Source organism: Protopterus annectens, chromosome 10.part0, assembly GCF_019279795.1.
Source record: "Protopterus annectens isolate FY-2018-M chromosome 10.part0, PAN1.0, whole genome shotgun sequence".
Taxonomy (NCBI): Eukaryota; Metazoa; Chordata; order Ceratodontiformes; family Protopteridae; genus Protopterus; species Protopterus annectens.
In genome coordinates, this window is record NC_056744.1 from 1,166,035,517 (window position 1) to 1,166,052,446 (window position 16,930).

General features: G+C 36.9%; 1 protein-coding gene across 2 annotated transcripts in view; it reads left to right on the forward strand.

The window, feature by feature from the left end:
• FAAH (fatty acid amide hydrolase) overlaps nucleotides 1-16,930 on the forward strand; it is an 811,281-nt gene that overhangs the window by 303,124 nt on the left and 491,227 nt on the right. For both annotated transcript variants that reach the window (XM_044085911.1, XM_044085912.1), the window contains exon 6: nucleotides 7,395-7,435. In XM_044085911.1, coding sequence (XP_043941846.1) covers nucleotides 7,395-7,435 — 41 coding nt within the window. The remainder of the gene's footprint in view (nucleotides 1-7,394; nucleotides 7,436-16,930) is intronic.

The window sequence follows — 16,930 nt, forward strand, 5'->3', positions numbered from 1 at the left end:
GCAGTCAATCACCTTTCATATCTCTCAACTGTCCAAAATTTTGCAGACCATCCAGATTATTGCTTCAAATTTTTCATGTGTTCCTCTTAAAATCTGTTTTTTTTTTTTTTGGAGAAACCACTGAGGACTGAAGTCACTAAATAATGACAAACATTTAAGTTTCAGACATCCTTTACTAAATACAGACAAGCACACTTCCTGCTCATTGAGCTACTTTTTATGCTTATAACAGGAAGTTATGGACATCTTATCTGTATGGATAGTAATCAGAAACAAATCTTTTGTTCTGCTGCTGTCAATTGTTGGATTCTGCTGCTGTCATTTGTTGGATTCTGCTGATGTCATTTGTTGGACAGTACTGGAAGATTTTACTGCTGAATGCTAGATCCGACCTTAATGACTTCTGCAGGGGGGGTGCTTAACATTTGTTAATGTCGGTTCTTACGCCACTTTAGCTCTTAACTGGTTTGTCTTTTTCTGAATATCGGAGCATAATCAGTGCACTCCATGCACTATGTTGGTAATAACATACAGATATATTCAGATTTATATGGTTAAAGCAGAATGCAGTATTTTGTTGGAAAATGTATAAAATTATAAATAAGACATTTTCTATGAGTAAATCAGACAGTGAGTTAAATTAAAGAACATGAGAAGTAAAATCAGCTGGCAAGTTGGGAAAACTTAAAAGTATGACAATTGGAGCCCCATAGCACTCAGTAGTTGGGTTACAGTTACCTGTAGCATGGGTGATATTGTAAATAGAACTGAGACTCTAGAACTACAATGGATTCTAAGATTATGTTTTCAAAGGGAACATGGTCTAAATGACAGTGTTCCCCTTAAACCTGTTTTGAAATCCAGAAGAGTCAACAAATGTAAAAAAGGTTTATATCATTATTAACCATTATATTATTGAAGAATTTTATGTTGTGTATATATTATATATGTATTTATATATGTGTGTACATGTATAAGTCATATATAAGCTTATATTTATATGTATATGTTGATATATATTTATATATTAATTTATTTTATGCATTTTATATATATATATATATATATATATATATATATATATATGGATATATACATATGAAATAATATTTTTATAATATTTCTGACTTCATTAGATATTTATTAAATATTTATTTTAGAATTTTTGGTTATTCATATTAAGGTACACATATATACATGTTTAATATGTTGCATGGGTATTTAATTGAGGTGTGACGTTTTACGTTTTAGTTCACATGAATTTGAGCATTCAGGCCTCGAGATATGAATTAGAACACCTATGTCTTTAAATTTTAATTAACGTTTGGGTTTGCACATTTCTGAATGGCTGTTTAATTTTTGAATTGTTATGTAAGGACATCTACTTGCAGTTACTCTTGGTCTGATGAAGCAATACTATGTTATTGTGAAAGCGCTTACCATTTGGGAAACTTTGGAATAAAATCTGACTATCTTATTTTATTTTACTTTATCTTATTGGAGCGTATTTCCTTCATTTGGGCAGCTTTTATACATTTTGTGAGTCAACGTTCGCTTTTTTGGGTGTCTTGGATTGTTATAGCTATATGGCAGAAGGAAACATCATGAAGAATGGAATGACTACAGGGATTTTAATGGAGAATATAACAAGTAATAATCGTCTCTTCAATTTTTTGAAAGAAGCACAGGATCCCCTATTAACGGAAGAGGTAGCAACTCTTCAGCAGGTACCTATTTCACATAGCATCAATGACATTTCCATACATAATTTGAAACATAGCATAGAGAACAACATTTATAAGCATAAACGCTTGCAGTGTCAAAGGTTCCATCTAGAAGCATGCATAGGCTTAAATATTGTACCTAGAGGGCTTCGAGTGCTAAATATGCCCTCATATGGTACTACGTACCCTGTACTGCTGGCGAAATGGCAGCAGATTAACTTGGATACCAGTAAAGCCTATTTACAATTATTGGTTGATTTCTTCTACCCACATGAGCTGGACTAAATAGAACAGATATCTAACCAACAACGAGAAATGGCAGAAATAGCTGGGGAAGAGAATACTGAACTTGTTGTTAATGATCTAATAGATAAGATTGGCATTTATGAACAGAGATTGTTTACTCAAAAGAAACGCAAGATTGCCAGAGATTTACAAGACTTTTCTAACCAACATGTCTTCACCTGGCCACGATCGAGAGATGGAACTTTACAACATACTACTAATCAGAATGCTTCTAGTGTACCACATATTAATCAGCAGTCTGCGTTAGTGCTTCAATCTAGTATATGCACTAATGCTGATATTGTAAGATCGATGGAGACTGAAGGCTCGAATAGTGCTACAGTGTCTACATCGTCTTCAGCTACTATAAATACACCAGAGCAGGGATCTTCAGTTTACTCTACCCCCTCCATGGGAGAGGCACCTGAACAAGGCTCTGAAACATTTAACAGTAACTCCAATGCTACTGGTGGAATAGTTGTTCAACGCAAGATTTTGAACCAACAAAACCAGCAGGTTTTTCCAACCCTACCGCTACCTTTCAAGAATCAGCGGAAGAGGTCAGAAGGGCAGGACATAATACGTGGGAACAACAAATGCAAGGAACCTCCAGCTCCTGCGAACCCCCGAACATTGAAAAAGATATGGGGGTATCAAGACAATTAATCTGGAATATTTCCAGGTATGTACTTAATAATGCTGAGAGCTCATTGTTGAATCGAGGCCTAGGGTTTATTCCAACAGCTATGGCTGATGTCAGTGAATTTTTAATTGAACTTCGTCTATTCAGCAGAAATGTAGCATTGAAGTTATTGTATAACACACGAGAACATTCCTATGTTTCCAGTTATAGGAAACCTAATTTATTTGTTCCTCAACTTCCACATAATGTTGAGATATTTATAAAAGCATGTGAGAATGATATATATAATGAGTGAATCAATTTAATATTAATAATAGAATGAATCTAACATAGTCTGAATGCCATGCTATTGATAATCTGCAAAATCATCATGATCTTGTGATCCAACCATCAGATAAGGGTGGGCCTATTGTGGTATTGGACTCTGACTATTATCATGAAACCATGCTTAAGATGCTATATGATATTACTACATTTAAGAGTGTTGATGTTAATATTGTTGGACTTTTGCGAGATAGGATTGTCAATGATTTAACTGAGTGTTTATCTATAGGATTACTTGATAGACAACTCTGAATTTTTTATGGTAGCAGAACCCAATACCTCAAATAAAAGGACTGCCTAAGATCCATAAGGATGCATATAAACTACCTCTATGCCCCATTGTTGCAGGGGCTGGATGGCTGACTGAGCCAATTTCAGTATACCTAGATGGGGAACTTAGGGATACCCTTGATGAATGCCCTGCAGTTTTGAAAAATACAGAATATTTTTAAGAGACCTCTATAATGAATATCATGATTGTTCTAAAACAAAATTGTTGGTTACACTAGATGTAACCTCTTTGTTTACTTGTATTCCCAACAATGAAGGTGTAGATATGGTACGAAGATTTATGTTAAGGTTGGGGAAGTTAACCCCCACACATATAGATTTCTTATGCATGTTGTTTAGAGATGGTGTTAGAGTATAACATATTTATATTTCAGAATGTGTGCTATTGGCAAACAGCTGCTGTCGCTATGGGCACCAGCTGTGCAAATACATATGCCAATATTGTCATGGCCGAATGGGAATACCAGTTCATCTTTAATATGCAGAATCCATATATTGGATTTTATCGGCAATTTGTTGATGATCTCTTTCTCAATTAGGAGGGAGATCAAGATGCTTTAACAGAATTTTATAATTACCTGAATACTACTAGTACCTTCTTGAAATTTACTATGAAACATTCTGCAAATTCTATGGAATTTTTAGATGTTCTAGTGATAAAAACGGGTAATTCAATGTTCACTAAACTATATAGGAAGACATGCTATTGTCCAGCGTATTTGCATTGACATAGCATGCATCTGAGATTTACCTCTCAACGGGTAATGAAAGGTCAAGCCTTTAGGATATCCCATTTATCCTGTGATGAACGTGACTTTACATAGAGTTTGACTCAATTGGCAGCTGAATTTGAGAGTAGAGGCTATGGTAAAGATGAGGTTACTCAGGCTTGCAGAGAGGTGACTTATGAGAGGTTGAATCGAGCTTACCCTTATTATAGTAATCGGCCCAGACATAGAACTATGGAATCACCTGTATTAGATCATGTACCTTTGGTTCTTATGTATACCCAAAATATTTCTAACATTCAACATATTATTAGGCGGAATTGGTCTGTATTACTTACAGACCCTGATACTACAGCCATTGTGGGGCGTCAACCAACTTTCATATATAAGAATAAGAAGAATTTGAAACAGCTTTTATGTAATAGTAATGATAATATAACTTGATCTTATTCAAATACTTTGCAGGGGACACGAAAGTGTAGTAAATGCGCCCACTGTCAATATATTGATGAGTCTAGGTTTTTCAGACACCCAGAGACAAGAAGGTTATGGGAATTGAGAACTCAAGCTAACTGTGATACTAAAAATGTAATATATTCTGCACATTGTATATGCTGTTTTAAATTTATTTAGGAAAAACAAACAGACATTTTAGAGAGCGCATTAGAGATCACATGTATTGCACCACAAAAGGTCTGGAACATAGTGCTTTAGCTAAGCACACTTTAAAGGAAGGACCACAGCATGCGTTCTTATTCCAGGCATTACACGTGGTAGAAGAGAACACTAGAATGGGTGATATTATAAATAGAACTGAGAGTCTAGAACTACAATGGATTCTAAGATTAGGTTCTCATAGGGGACATGGTCTAAATGACAGTGTTCCCCTTAAACCTGTTTTGAAATCCAGAAGAGTCAACAAATGTAAAAAGGTTTATATCATTATTAGCCATTATATTATTGAAGTATTTTATGTTGTGTATATATTATATATGTATTTATATATGTGTACATGTATAAATCATATATAAGCTTATATTTATATGTATATGTTGATATATATTTAAATATTATTTTTTTATGCATTTATATATATATATATGGTTCTACCTGACATAGTCGAAACCACACAACACCGACAACCACATCACCGACACCACATATTCGACAGTCCATAAACACGAAACCACACATAATACACAAACAATACACTGCACACACCACAATAACAATTAAAACAAAACACATCCCCATTCCACAAACCACACACACAACACAAGCACACCAAAATCCTTACAAGCCCACACTAAACCTTACCTAACCCTAAGGTCCCCCTAACCCTAACTCACTTAACTCACTTAACCCACCCCTAACCCTAACTCACTTAACCCACCCTAACCCTAACTCACCTAACCCACCCCTATCCCCACAGACCACACAGCCTTTCCCCATGTCGGCATCCTCGGCGTTGGTGTTGTCATCCGTCGTGTCGGTCTTCTGCATTGTCGATGTTCTGCCACTCGCCATTCGCGTCGGTCTTCTTCACTTTCGATCTTCTGGTGCTCCGGATTCCGATGTCGGTCTTCTGCGCTGTCGACGAAGTCAGGTAGAACCATATATATATATATATATATATATATATATATATATATGGATATATGGATATATACATATGAAATAATATTTTTATAATATTTATGACTTCATTAGATATTTATTAAATATTTATTTTAGAATTTTTGGTTATTCGTATTAAGGTACACACATATACATACATATTATGTTGCATGGGTATTTAATTGAGGCTTGATGTTTTACGTTTTAGTTCACATTAATTTGAGCATTCAGGCCTTGAGCTATGAATTAGAACACCTATGTCTTTAAATTTTAATTGACGTTTGGGTTTGCACATTTCTGAATGGCTGTTTAATTTTTGAATTGTTATGTAAGGACATCTACTTGCAGTCACTCTTGGTCTGATGAAGCAATACTATGTTATTGTGAAAGCGCTTACCATCTTATTTTATTTTACTTTATCTTATTGGAGCATGTTTCTTTCATTTGGGCTGCTTTTGTACATTTTGTGAGTCAACATTTGCTTTTTTGGGTGTCTTGGATGGTTACCTGTAGCATGTGCTTTGAATCTGCTGGTGCCACAAGGGGTATGCCAATAATACCAAACACTCACATGCTGTTAAGGAGGCATCATGTAGGAGAAGGCCATGACATGCAATGGCATCCCAATAATTAAGAAAAGAACAAACATAATATGATTTGGAACCACAGTAAAAGAAGGATAAACAGCACCCAAAAATCAAAACCAGAAACAAAACCACATTAGGGCACCAGGAATCACCAGAGTCATGTTAAATACAAAAAAATCTAAGGCTTTGGGAATAACACAGCAACCAAAACATTTTAAAGTTTAACGTGACTTTGGTGCTTCCTGGTGCCCTAACGTGGTTTTGTTTATAATGTCTTTGGTTGATAAAACATGACAGAATACAAATTGCGAGATCAGTCACTAAGATTTCATCATACAAAGTCCTCTTTGTGGTAGTGAATAACAGCATTGGAAGTGGCCTCTAGATAGCTAATACACATAAACAGGCCTCTGAATGTACATACTACCAAAACCACAGACTGCACTTCAGCAGAAGATAAGAATAGGATGAGGAAGTATTGATGCTGATCTGACAGCCATCAGTCTGACATATTTTTATCCACAGTGAATGACTGGGTAGTCACATAATAAGGTCAGCTGGTCACTAAGGTCAGCAAATTCATTATCTCGTGTGTATGGAAAAGTAAATCAGGCAGCCAAATCTCTGCACTACTTTTTAACTAGCAGATTGAAAAATGGCAATTCTCAGGTAGTCCAAAGCTCTCTTATGGTTATGGGTGATTTGCCTGTTTACCGAGGTTGCATCTCATTAGAATAGAAGCTTAACATAGCTGTACTTACAGATTATGTCAGCATTTCTTTAGAAAATTAAAGATAGTAGTGGTAGTATCTTTGTATCTTCATTTCAAGTACATGTTTATTTTCACATCATTGTTTATGGCAACACCATCATGAATGCTGGTGTTCTTCAGTATACAGAACATTTCCAGGTGTGTTCTAACCCACTGGATTATGTAGACAGCATACCAGTCTTCATTTTATTTTCTGCATGCACTAATGATTTAAAAAAATCTATTTGCATTGTTTTTCTAAATACTGACTATTTCTTGGAGTGAAAGGAAAAGAAGTCCCTGAGAGTCAGTTAACTTTTTTTAGGTATCCCTGAGAGTCAGTTAAGTTTTTTTTAGGTAAACAAGAAAATGTGAGATTGCCAGCAATTTCATATACCTTATTCACTGATGCATATAATTGATTATTTCTTTATTATTTTGCAGCTTAAAAGGAACATCAGATATTATTCCTGGAATAAATTATGGTAAGTGTTTTATGTTTTTTCTTCTCTTGTCTGGTTGATCCCTGAATGTATATCCACAGATTTACTGGTGTGCTAGATTATGAAGCTAGCTATATTTTTCATTACATTTATCCTTTCACAGAATAAAATGAAGTTAATTTGCTCTTCTGAAATCTGAATTATTTGGTTACCAAAGTAATGGTGTTGGATATACAAGATGATATCTTCATCCTTTTAAGAATGCAGTTCATGCAAATCATTAATTCTACATGACTTCTGTGCTCTGGGATAACAAGTCTCTGTTTTTTTATTAACTTTCTTTCATTCAAGATGAATGTAAATTCATGTGCTCGGCTGATAATATTAGTAACATTTTCTGTGGAGAGTAGCCATGGATGCTTAGCTGACTCATTTTGACTTTGATTTGTTTGAATCCACATTACTGGTAGTCTGTTTACTGGCTGAGGGCAAATCTGATTCATTTTTTTTTAATTTAAGGAAAAAACTGCAGTAAGTTTTAGGAAACAGCAGTCCAGAGAGTATGAAACACAATACAGATAATTAGTAATAAAAACAAAGATGAGAATTTGTAATAGCCATACCCCTCAATCTCCTAGCACAAGAAATCTGGACAAAGCCTAAAATAAGGGATGGCAAAGGTCCAGAAATAGGAACAAGTTTTAAATATTGCTGTTATAAATTTAAAAAGTTTCTACAATAACATGATTTGTGTTAGCATGCATTTTCTGTAAGATGTGAAGTTTAAAACTCCAACATCTGTCATTATTTAATGATTTAAATTCTCAATTATTTGCTACAAAAACATAAACTGTAGCAGGAACAGAGCAAAAATCTGGACATTCTGAAAAAATTCGGAACTTCAGAGGTTTGGTAATAGTATGTCACCATACAATGGAACTCACACTTTTGTTTGAAGTTTAAGTATACCATTTCACATTTGGGCAGAAGGCACATCCATTGAGGATGGTCACTGCAAAGGCAGAAATCTGTATGCCAAGGTACAACATCCTTTTATTTGATTATAGCAAGTAAGGGGCCCCATGCATAGGAATGTTTTAATGCAAAGATCCCTATAAATATTTGAAAATGTTTTTCATGTGTTGTTATGAACATTTCTTTTTATCTAAAATGGCATTGATGTCATTGCATTTGAGCAGCTGACCTCTACCCATGGGAATGCTTATTGTCTAGGTACTAAAGTAATAGACCTGGAGTCTTCATGCACTCATGAATATGAATGATTTGGATCTTTTTTTTTTTACATTTTATCTTCTCCGCACCTTCTGACTACTGAGTCATGGCCTTTATATTAGTCAATCATTCCCTTTATAGAGTGAAAGCACAATAATGGTAAGTCCATCCTCCAGGTAGCCATCAGATGTTTTTTTTTTTTTTTTTTTTTTTTTAAGTTTTATGCCCTATTATTTTCTATGCAAACAGATGAAAATGCCCAAATGGGCAAGCTTGCAATGGGATAGTGCATGGGATTTGCCACCTGTTTGTATTAGTCATGCTCCTCCTCCCCCCCCCCCCCCCAAGTGGCCCAACCCTCTCATTATAGACATAAACCCCCATCACATCTGTAATCTCCAGTGGAAATTTTAGGTGAGCACACATCCTGTCACTCCCTCCCTAGCAAGATAAGAAGAGTGCATACCATCTTGCCTCTCCCTTCTTAGATGGCTCCTGCAGTAACCACATCACTAACTGAATGCAGGTCATATTTATCATAGTCATGGTTTTATCACTGTATGCCAGAGGGTTGGCTTATGATTTATTATTGCTGCTAGTAATAAAGATTGGCCTTTGCAATAATCAAAGCTGGACATGCTATTCTAATATGACAGACAGAAGACCTATGACAGACAGAGAGACCTTCGCCAATCAGCCCCCGGGCTTTGAGATTAAGGAAAGGGGAATGCTAAGAGCAGCAAAAAAAGCACAGCTGATTTTATTCTTGAGGTAATCTATACGGGTTATCACTGATTGCATGAATAGAGATTGAGGCCAAAATATTTGAAGGTGGAGACTAGGTTAGTGTGTTTTTTATGGTGTGATTAGAAAGGAGATAGAATGGAGATGGCGTTAAGTCCATTATAAGTTTCAGACACCATAGTCTTTGTTTTGCTTCTGTTAAGAATGAGCTGTTTACTGTGTAGATAATTGGCGGGGGTCCAGGGTCTTGGAGAAGGTATGCACCATTGTAATCAGTAACACCTGAGGACCCCCACCAAAGAAATAAGATCATCTGCATACAAAACAGTGTTAGTGGGATGCAACTTAAGGGGCTGAACAGAAGGCAGCCTAAAACTGATTATTTAGAAATACCAGAGAGAATTGTAGCTTTAGGAGAGAAGTCACAGCTAAGTTCAACTCTAAAGAATTGGTTAGCAAGGGAGCTCTGGAACTAGTTTAAGGTTGTAAGTCCAAATGAAGAGAAATGAAGGCAGCTGAGAAAAGAAATGTAACTGACAAGACCAAAAGCTTTTAATAAACAAGGTAGCAGCAGATTGTGACTGATAACATTAAGTGAGACCAGTAAACAAGACCTTTAAATTGGAAATAGTCTACAACAGTGAGGACTGCGTCAAAAATAGTTAATAGAGAGATTAGGGTACCGCCACCATGGTGTTAACCCTTGATGAGAATTTGTTAGGTTACTGCATTTTGTGACATATTCAGAGGTTTGTTTCTAGATGACTTTTTACTAGTTGTTTGGTAAAAGCAGAAGGCAGTGAGATGGGGCTGTAGTCTTAAATATTGTTGGGGGGCTTATTTTTAGAGAAGGAAACAGTAAAGGAGGAATAGGAAAATGCAATGGAAAGAGGGTAATTAAAGAGGTAGCAGACTGTGTGGAAGATAAGCTCCTTGCAAATTTAAACAATAAAGAAAAAGCATTTCCTGAGCCCATGATACTGTGGTGGAGGAGGTTGTTAAAATCAGTTGTTCTCTGCTTTGCTGCTGTTAACTTTCTAATTTCCTTAACTTCAAAGCCCTTAAAATAATTGATAAAGGTATCCTCTAGGCCCCACTTGAATATAGCTTTCTTTTCAGTACTTAGCCCTAAGCTCTGGTATGCACTATCACCAGATGTTAAAATAACACAGCTTCCCATGAGTTCTGCAAAAAATGAATGATTTTTTTTTTTTAATTTTAAACAGGAATCTGTGTCCCTCCTTTCCCATCCTGCTCCATTCTAACTCCCACCCACCCCTATTTACGCAAATACTTTGTTTCTGTATGTAAAATCCATGATATTCATCGTGCATACAGCTGCAGTAATCAAAGATGGGTTCTCCTGCCGTCAGGCGGGTCCTCGGTCGGACGAATTCTAAAGTCTAGGTCCGGCGTCGGTTGTTGTCGCTTTCTTTCCTGACGTCAGTGCGACAGGGGTATATAAGACACAGCCGACGCCATTTTCTTCAGTCTTTTTTGCCGCGCGGTGCCTGAAGCAGAAGCAGTTCGCAAGTGCCGGTCGGCCAGCTCCTGAATTTACGAAAAATTGGAAACCGAAGTCTTCTTTAAAGCTAAGTACCCCACTGGGGAAACTTTTCTTGCCTCAGACCGATGTCAGACAAAGTTAACAGTTGTATTTCTTGTGGGAAGCAAATACCGCATAAGGATTTCCATTCCCTTTGCATACCTTGTTTAGGCCCAGACCACGACGTCTCGGGCTGTCGCTTTTGCGCTATTTTATTTTCCAAATAATATAATGTATAACAATACAATCATCAATAAACAAGTATTATAAACCTTTATATACACTATGTACAATTGACCTGAACAAAAGAGGGAAAAAATTAATAAAATATATGAAATTAGTAACAAAAGTTTATGATATTCAATTAATAAAGTATAAAGTTACACATTAATTATTTAGGGTTAATTTTTAATGTCTCAATAAGAGTTAACATTTTTCCCAAGGATTGTTTGTCCATGTTTTAGGTGAAATTCTCGATTCTTTCACCTTGATTTCTAATGTTGCTGTTGGCATGTCTTCCTTGAGCTGCACTGATCACCTCACAATTTCTCTTTCCTACAGATTTTTGAGAGAGTTCTCTGTCTACTCTACAGAGCCTCAAAAGATCCAGTCCTGTGTGACCTCCTACACATCCACAAAACAAATAACACCCTGAACACCTGCTCAAAAGGTCTAAATTTCAACAAAATATAAATCTGCCCCTCTAGTGATATAGATATCTCTCCCAGAGAGTTCCTCTTATGGAACAGACTTCACTTGGCTGTAAAACAAAGTAGCTCTCTGATACTGTTTGGGTAAGAGTACACCCTGGGTCTGGCTCCTCAAGCCATAACCGAAAGGAGTTGAAGTTAGCTGATCTATCTGTGCAGCAGATTTCCTAACTTGCATACAAGTTATTACTATATAGTTTGACAGTTGTTTTGACTGACATTGGAGAAATGTTCAATCTGAGCATTTTCAACCACATTAATGATTCCATAACATGATCAAAAGCTGAGATACAATGCACAAATTCTGTTAAGTACTCAGTCCCACATAGTTTTCTCAAAGGTGCAAGAATACAAGGCATCCTGTAGTTAACAAACTTCTAAACCTGAATTGTGTTTTGTATAAAATGTTGTTTTCTCTAACTACATTTTGTACTTATTTAAAATGACTGCTTCACAAATCTTGAATAAATTGTTTGAGAGAGCAGATGGCCCATGGGCTTGCTATATGTATATTTATTTCCTTTTTTGATTTATAAACCAGAATGCTCTCTTTCATGTTTCTAGATATCTGTTGTTGTTTATTAAACAATTAAACATTTTCATAAGTACAGGGACCCAGGATATACTGAGCTTCTTGAAACATAGCTATAGCAAAGTCAACCGATGCCTTCGTCAATGCCCTCATATGCCCCACTTCCGCATACAAAGTTGAGGACCCAAAAAAAGGTCTTCAACTGAAGTGAAAGGTCTTCAAGTCTTCAACAACAGTTGTTTTTGTTTATGCAATGTAGAAAACAACTGCGCCTTTCCTACATTGTGTGAATGAAAGCCCTGTTACTTTTAAGTAAAATGACTATTTGCATTAAGCAGAAGTCAGAGTGTGAACATAACAAAGAGAAGGTTTGTACACCTATTTGCCATTTTCACACAGAGACCATCATTTAAGCATGTAATTATTTCTTAAACATATTGCAACCCATTTTGTTTAATTTTATCCTCCTCTGTACTGGATACATTTTGCTGGTCTTGGTACAATTAAATTTATGGCAAAGCCCACTGTTGTCTGTGTCAGTACCTATCTAGCTAGTAAGGGAAGCAAAACCAACTCCTTGATAATGACACAAGCACTACTTATTGTCTGGGCTCTGTAAGACTTAGACATTACTCTGTGTACTTTTGCAAGAAACTGCACTCCTGATGATTACAATCATCAGTGAACTGAGGCTTGCAGCAACCCATTCCTGTTCCTTTAACTAAATTTGTGGTATGTATGGCAGTTAAGTGCAGAGGACTAAAGTTTTGCTTCTAATGTGCTAAGAGTACATGGTTTGAATCTTTCCTTCTTCATTTTCCTATTGCATGACATTGAGAAAGTCACTTAACCAGGCAGTGCTTTGCAGCAATTGGGAATTTGGGATAGAGTCCCTTATGGTTTCATGGACTGCATGCTTAGCCACATTGCATGAATCCATGCTCCTGACTCTTTATTCCTTTGTTTCAGTACACATCACATCATGGTACTGTTTCTATGTTATGCTTCTTCAGTCTGTTACTAGCTATGATGGCTATGGGTTCAGTTAATGTGCAAAGAAATTCATAGCTTTTCACTGCATGTTAATCTTTTCTGTATTTTTCCCAGCCACAATTGCATTGATGATGTGTTTAATGTACAAAATATTTCCTTTCCGCAGTGTCTTTTTCTTCTCCATCAAATTTCATTTTTAGTGCACATACCTACAGTACAGTTGACGGCACAAAATTACAATATCAATGATATTCCCTTGCTCATGCACTCTTTTACATTTGCTTGCCATCTGTGTATGTTTTGCCCTTTGCATGGTTCCCCAGTTTATTGTCTGCCAATTAATCATCTCTTGTGAAATGATGTGCATCGCTACTCTAGGAATACTTACTGCTACTAAAATAGGGCAGTCTTCTTATGACCTAGTAATATCTCTCTGTACCCCTGGCAAACTCCAGAACTTTCAGACTCGAAAACAAATGTTTGGTGACCAATATGAACACAGATAATGCCAATCAGGCAAGCAGAAGTGGCTGTCAAATAACGATCCATTCACAATATGTTACACAAATGGGTGCATTTTCCCTTGTGCAATTGTAAAAATGGCACAGCACATATTCAAGAATGTCTGCTCATCATTTGTTTTCTCCACCAACTGCACAGTCTTAGGAAGCATCATATGCTGTTAATGCACTGAATATTTTAAGAAGCATCGTAGTGTACTTTGTCAAGCCTGTTTTCTCCCATTGTTTTTTCCCAGTTTTGCACAGAAACTGCTGCATCACCTTGACACCTGGCTTTCATGCACTTCAGCCCCATCTTGTCTGCTCTTTGTGTTGTGCTTTTAGTCTTCACATTCAGTTCATATGTCAGTTGTTTTCCTTACACAGCACCGCTTACTGTATTTTCATATGTAATGCCTGAATGCAACAATCAAGGATGCTAAGGTTAGTAAACTGATTAATCAAAAATAGAGCCTTTCTTTTCTTTGTGTCAGTGTTTCACTGTCTCTTTTCTTGGTAATTTAGCTATACCCTGCCTCTGTACTCAGTGCTGGATTATGTGTGCAGTGGATATAGAACTGAAAATTAAAAGTAGTCTATTTATTGTTTCAGTAGCATAGGATTTCAGACTAAAATGGAAATAGAAACAGCAGACCAGTTTCATACATGTGAACTTGGAGCTTCAGTCCCATCAGTCCCACTGTTTATTAGTATTTACATTTTTTACTGGAAAAGTCTGATTGGAAAATAAAACCCCATTTCAGTTGATGCCTGTGATGTCCTCACACTGGGCCAGTAATAAAGGAGCCTGAACCCTCACCACTGACACTGGAGAGGGACATTCACTTGGAATGCAAATGGATACACACAGTATTTTCAGATGCAGCTCTCTGCACCAGGTACAATTTCACTTTAGAGCAAACAGGGAACACAGTCAGCCCAGGGTCTGGATTTCTTTGCATCTGTCTTCCTCCAGGGCCCCAATAAGGCTCCCCACTAGCACAGCTACAGGGTTAAGTCCTTAGCTGAGTGTCCAAGCCAAGTCCTCCAGCACCCTGTCTGTGCAACCAGTGCTTTGTGTCCCTGCACCAAGTAGCTGACATACACACACACTGTGAGGTTTGATTTTCACACACACACACACACACACACACACACACACACACACACACACACACACACACACACACACACACACACACACCTGGGAAAGGCTGTCACAGATTTACCTGCTGTGCCCCTTCTGCTCAGAGGATAAGGTAGTTGTCACTGCCAAGGCACTCCACAATCAGCTACTCTAAGTCCCTTAACAAAAGGTATCCAATTATACTGTTTAATATTAATATTAATACAAATGGTAGTAGTTGACCAAGACAGCTAGGCCTTCGGGAGTGGCCCACACAGTGTCACCAAATAAATATAAGTACTTTCAAAGGTTAAATACTTTTAAAAGGACAAGCCACAGTAAAAGTTTTAAATATATTTAATAATAAATAAAAGAACATGAAAAATACTGAATATATATTTGTAGCAAACCACAGAGTTCAAATCATGAGAAATATTAAAAAAATAATACTGATGGACATATTCAGACAAATATTGAAAAAGAGTAAAAAACTAATCTTGCTATATATATTCCTGACTGAACTAAAGAAATTACTGTTCCCTAATAACTTACTTGGGCAAGGCAAGATGAAATACTTGAGCAGCCTTTCTAGTCAGGCTCCCAAACAGAATACTCAATAGTTAGAGATTACTCCCTGTAATATCTAAAAAAAATATTATTTCCAGGGTGGCTAAATGACCTCATCTGGTCACATGACTCTTGGTTCCCACACTATCCCCTTTTGAAGTTGAGAGAGAAATTCAGCATAGACATGTAAAAATGCATATCTAGTGGTTTTCTAATGTTTATGGCAGGCCTAAGGCCAAGAAACAATCACAGCACTTCTATTTTTACTGAAACGAATAAACAATGGCTTCTTCCAAACCTACCATCTCCAGTCCTGTTCATCCCTGTGGAATGCCATTTTAGTGGTTTAACAGCTTATTTACATTTCCCTTATTTTTCTTAAAGTAAGCTAGCTGGTTGAGCTCTGCTCTTCTAGTGTTCTTGGTTACATTATATACATTTAATCAGTTACTACCTGCGTGTATATTTTCTTTCTGTCCAGCAGAACCCACTGTTGATACATTTTGCAGTACTAGCAACTTTACAAATGCATTTTGATATTGAAATGCTATGCAGATTTAAAACAGTTGTAACATAAGCATCTGTACAAGTCAGTTTGGTATTCAAATGCCATACAAAGCTAATACATTTGTAACATAAGCATCTGTAAATATTAGTTTGATATTCAAATTCCATACAGTTCCAATACATTGTAACACAAGCATCTTGTACACATCAGTTTGATATTCAAAGGATATCATTCTTTACAAAACACCAGCTAGCTATGCTGGCACTAGCCCATGTCATCTCATCCCCCCTCCCCATCGAAGACTCAAGCTAGTTTTTCAAGTGACCCTTGGGAAATGTGGCTTGAGAGAAATAAGCCTATCTGGCAATATATTACCCCATTCCCAGTCATGACAGACCAGCTGTATTGACATTGCTCACCCCACTGCTGTGTTGTACTGTCATGTCATATCATATACCTGCAATCCGAACCTCCACCTTAATAACTTGGCATTTTGCTGGCTGGCTCTGTGTAGCCATGTTAAGGTATTGTGGTCTGTAACTACAGTGAATTTCCTTCCATACAGATAAGGCTGATGTTTCTACAGTGCCCATACTATGGCTAGGCATTCCTTTATTACAGCTGCACAGCATTTTACAGTGAGTTGGAGTCAAAATTATCACTTTCTTGGTACTGAGGAAGACATTTACTGACCTTTATTGCTTCTGAGCACTGTTACCTCCATGACACTGGTGAAGAGTCAGCATTTCCTTTTCATGTTGCCTCTGCCTCTCATTTTCTTCAGCTTCCAAACATCTCAGTCTCTCTTCTTCTTCAGTCTCCAAATGCTGCATACACTCTGCTGATTCTAATTCCAACTGCTTGGCCTCCAGCTCAAGTCACTTTAACTTCAGACAGGTTTTTAAGTCCTCTGAGGAAAAGGTGAACTGTCCTGTTTCTGAGAGCTGTACATCCCCAGTGCCAGACTGGTTGTCTTCCTGTTTGCTGGTCTGTGCTGTAGCTGTGATTAAGGCTGCAATCATTTCCCCTTTAGTCAGGTTGGCATGCACCAGTCCTTTGGCTTGGCAACTGTTTCTTG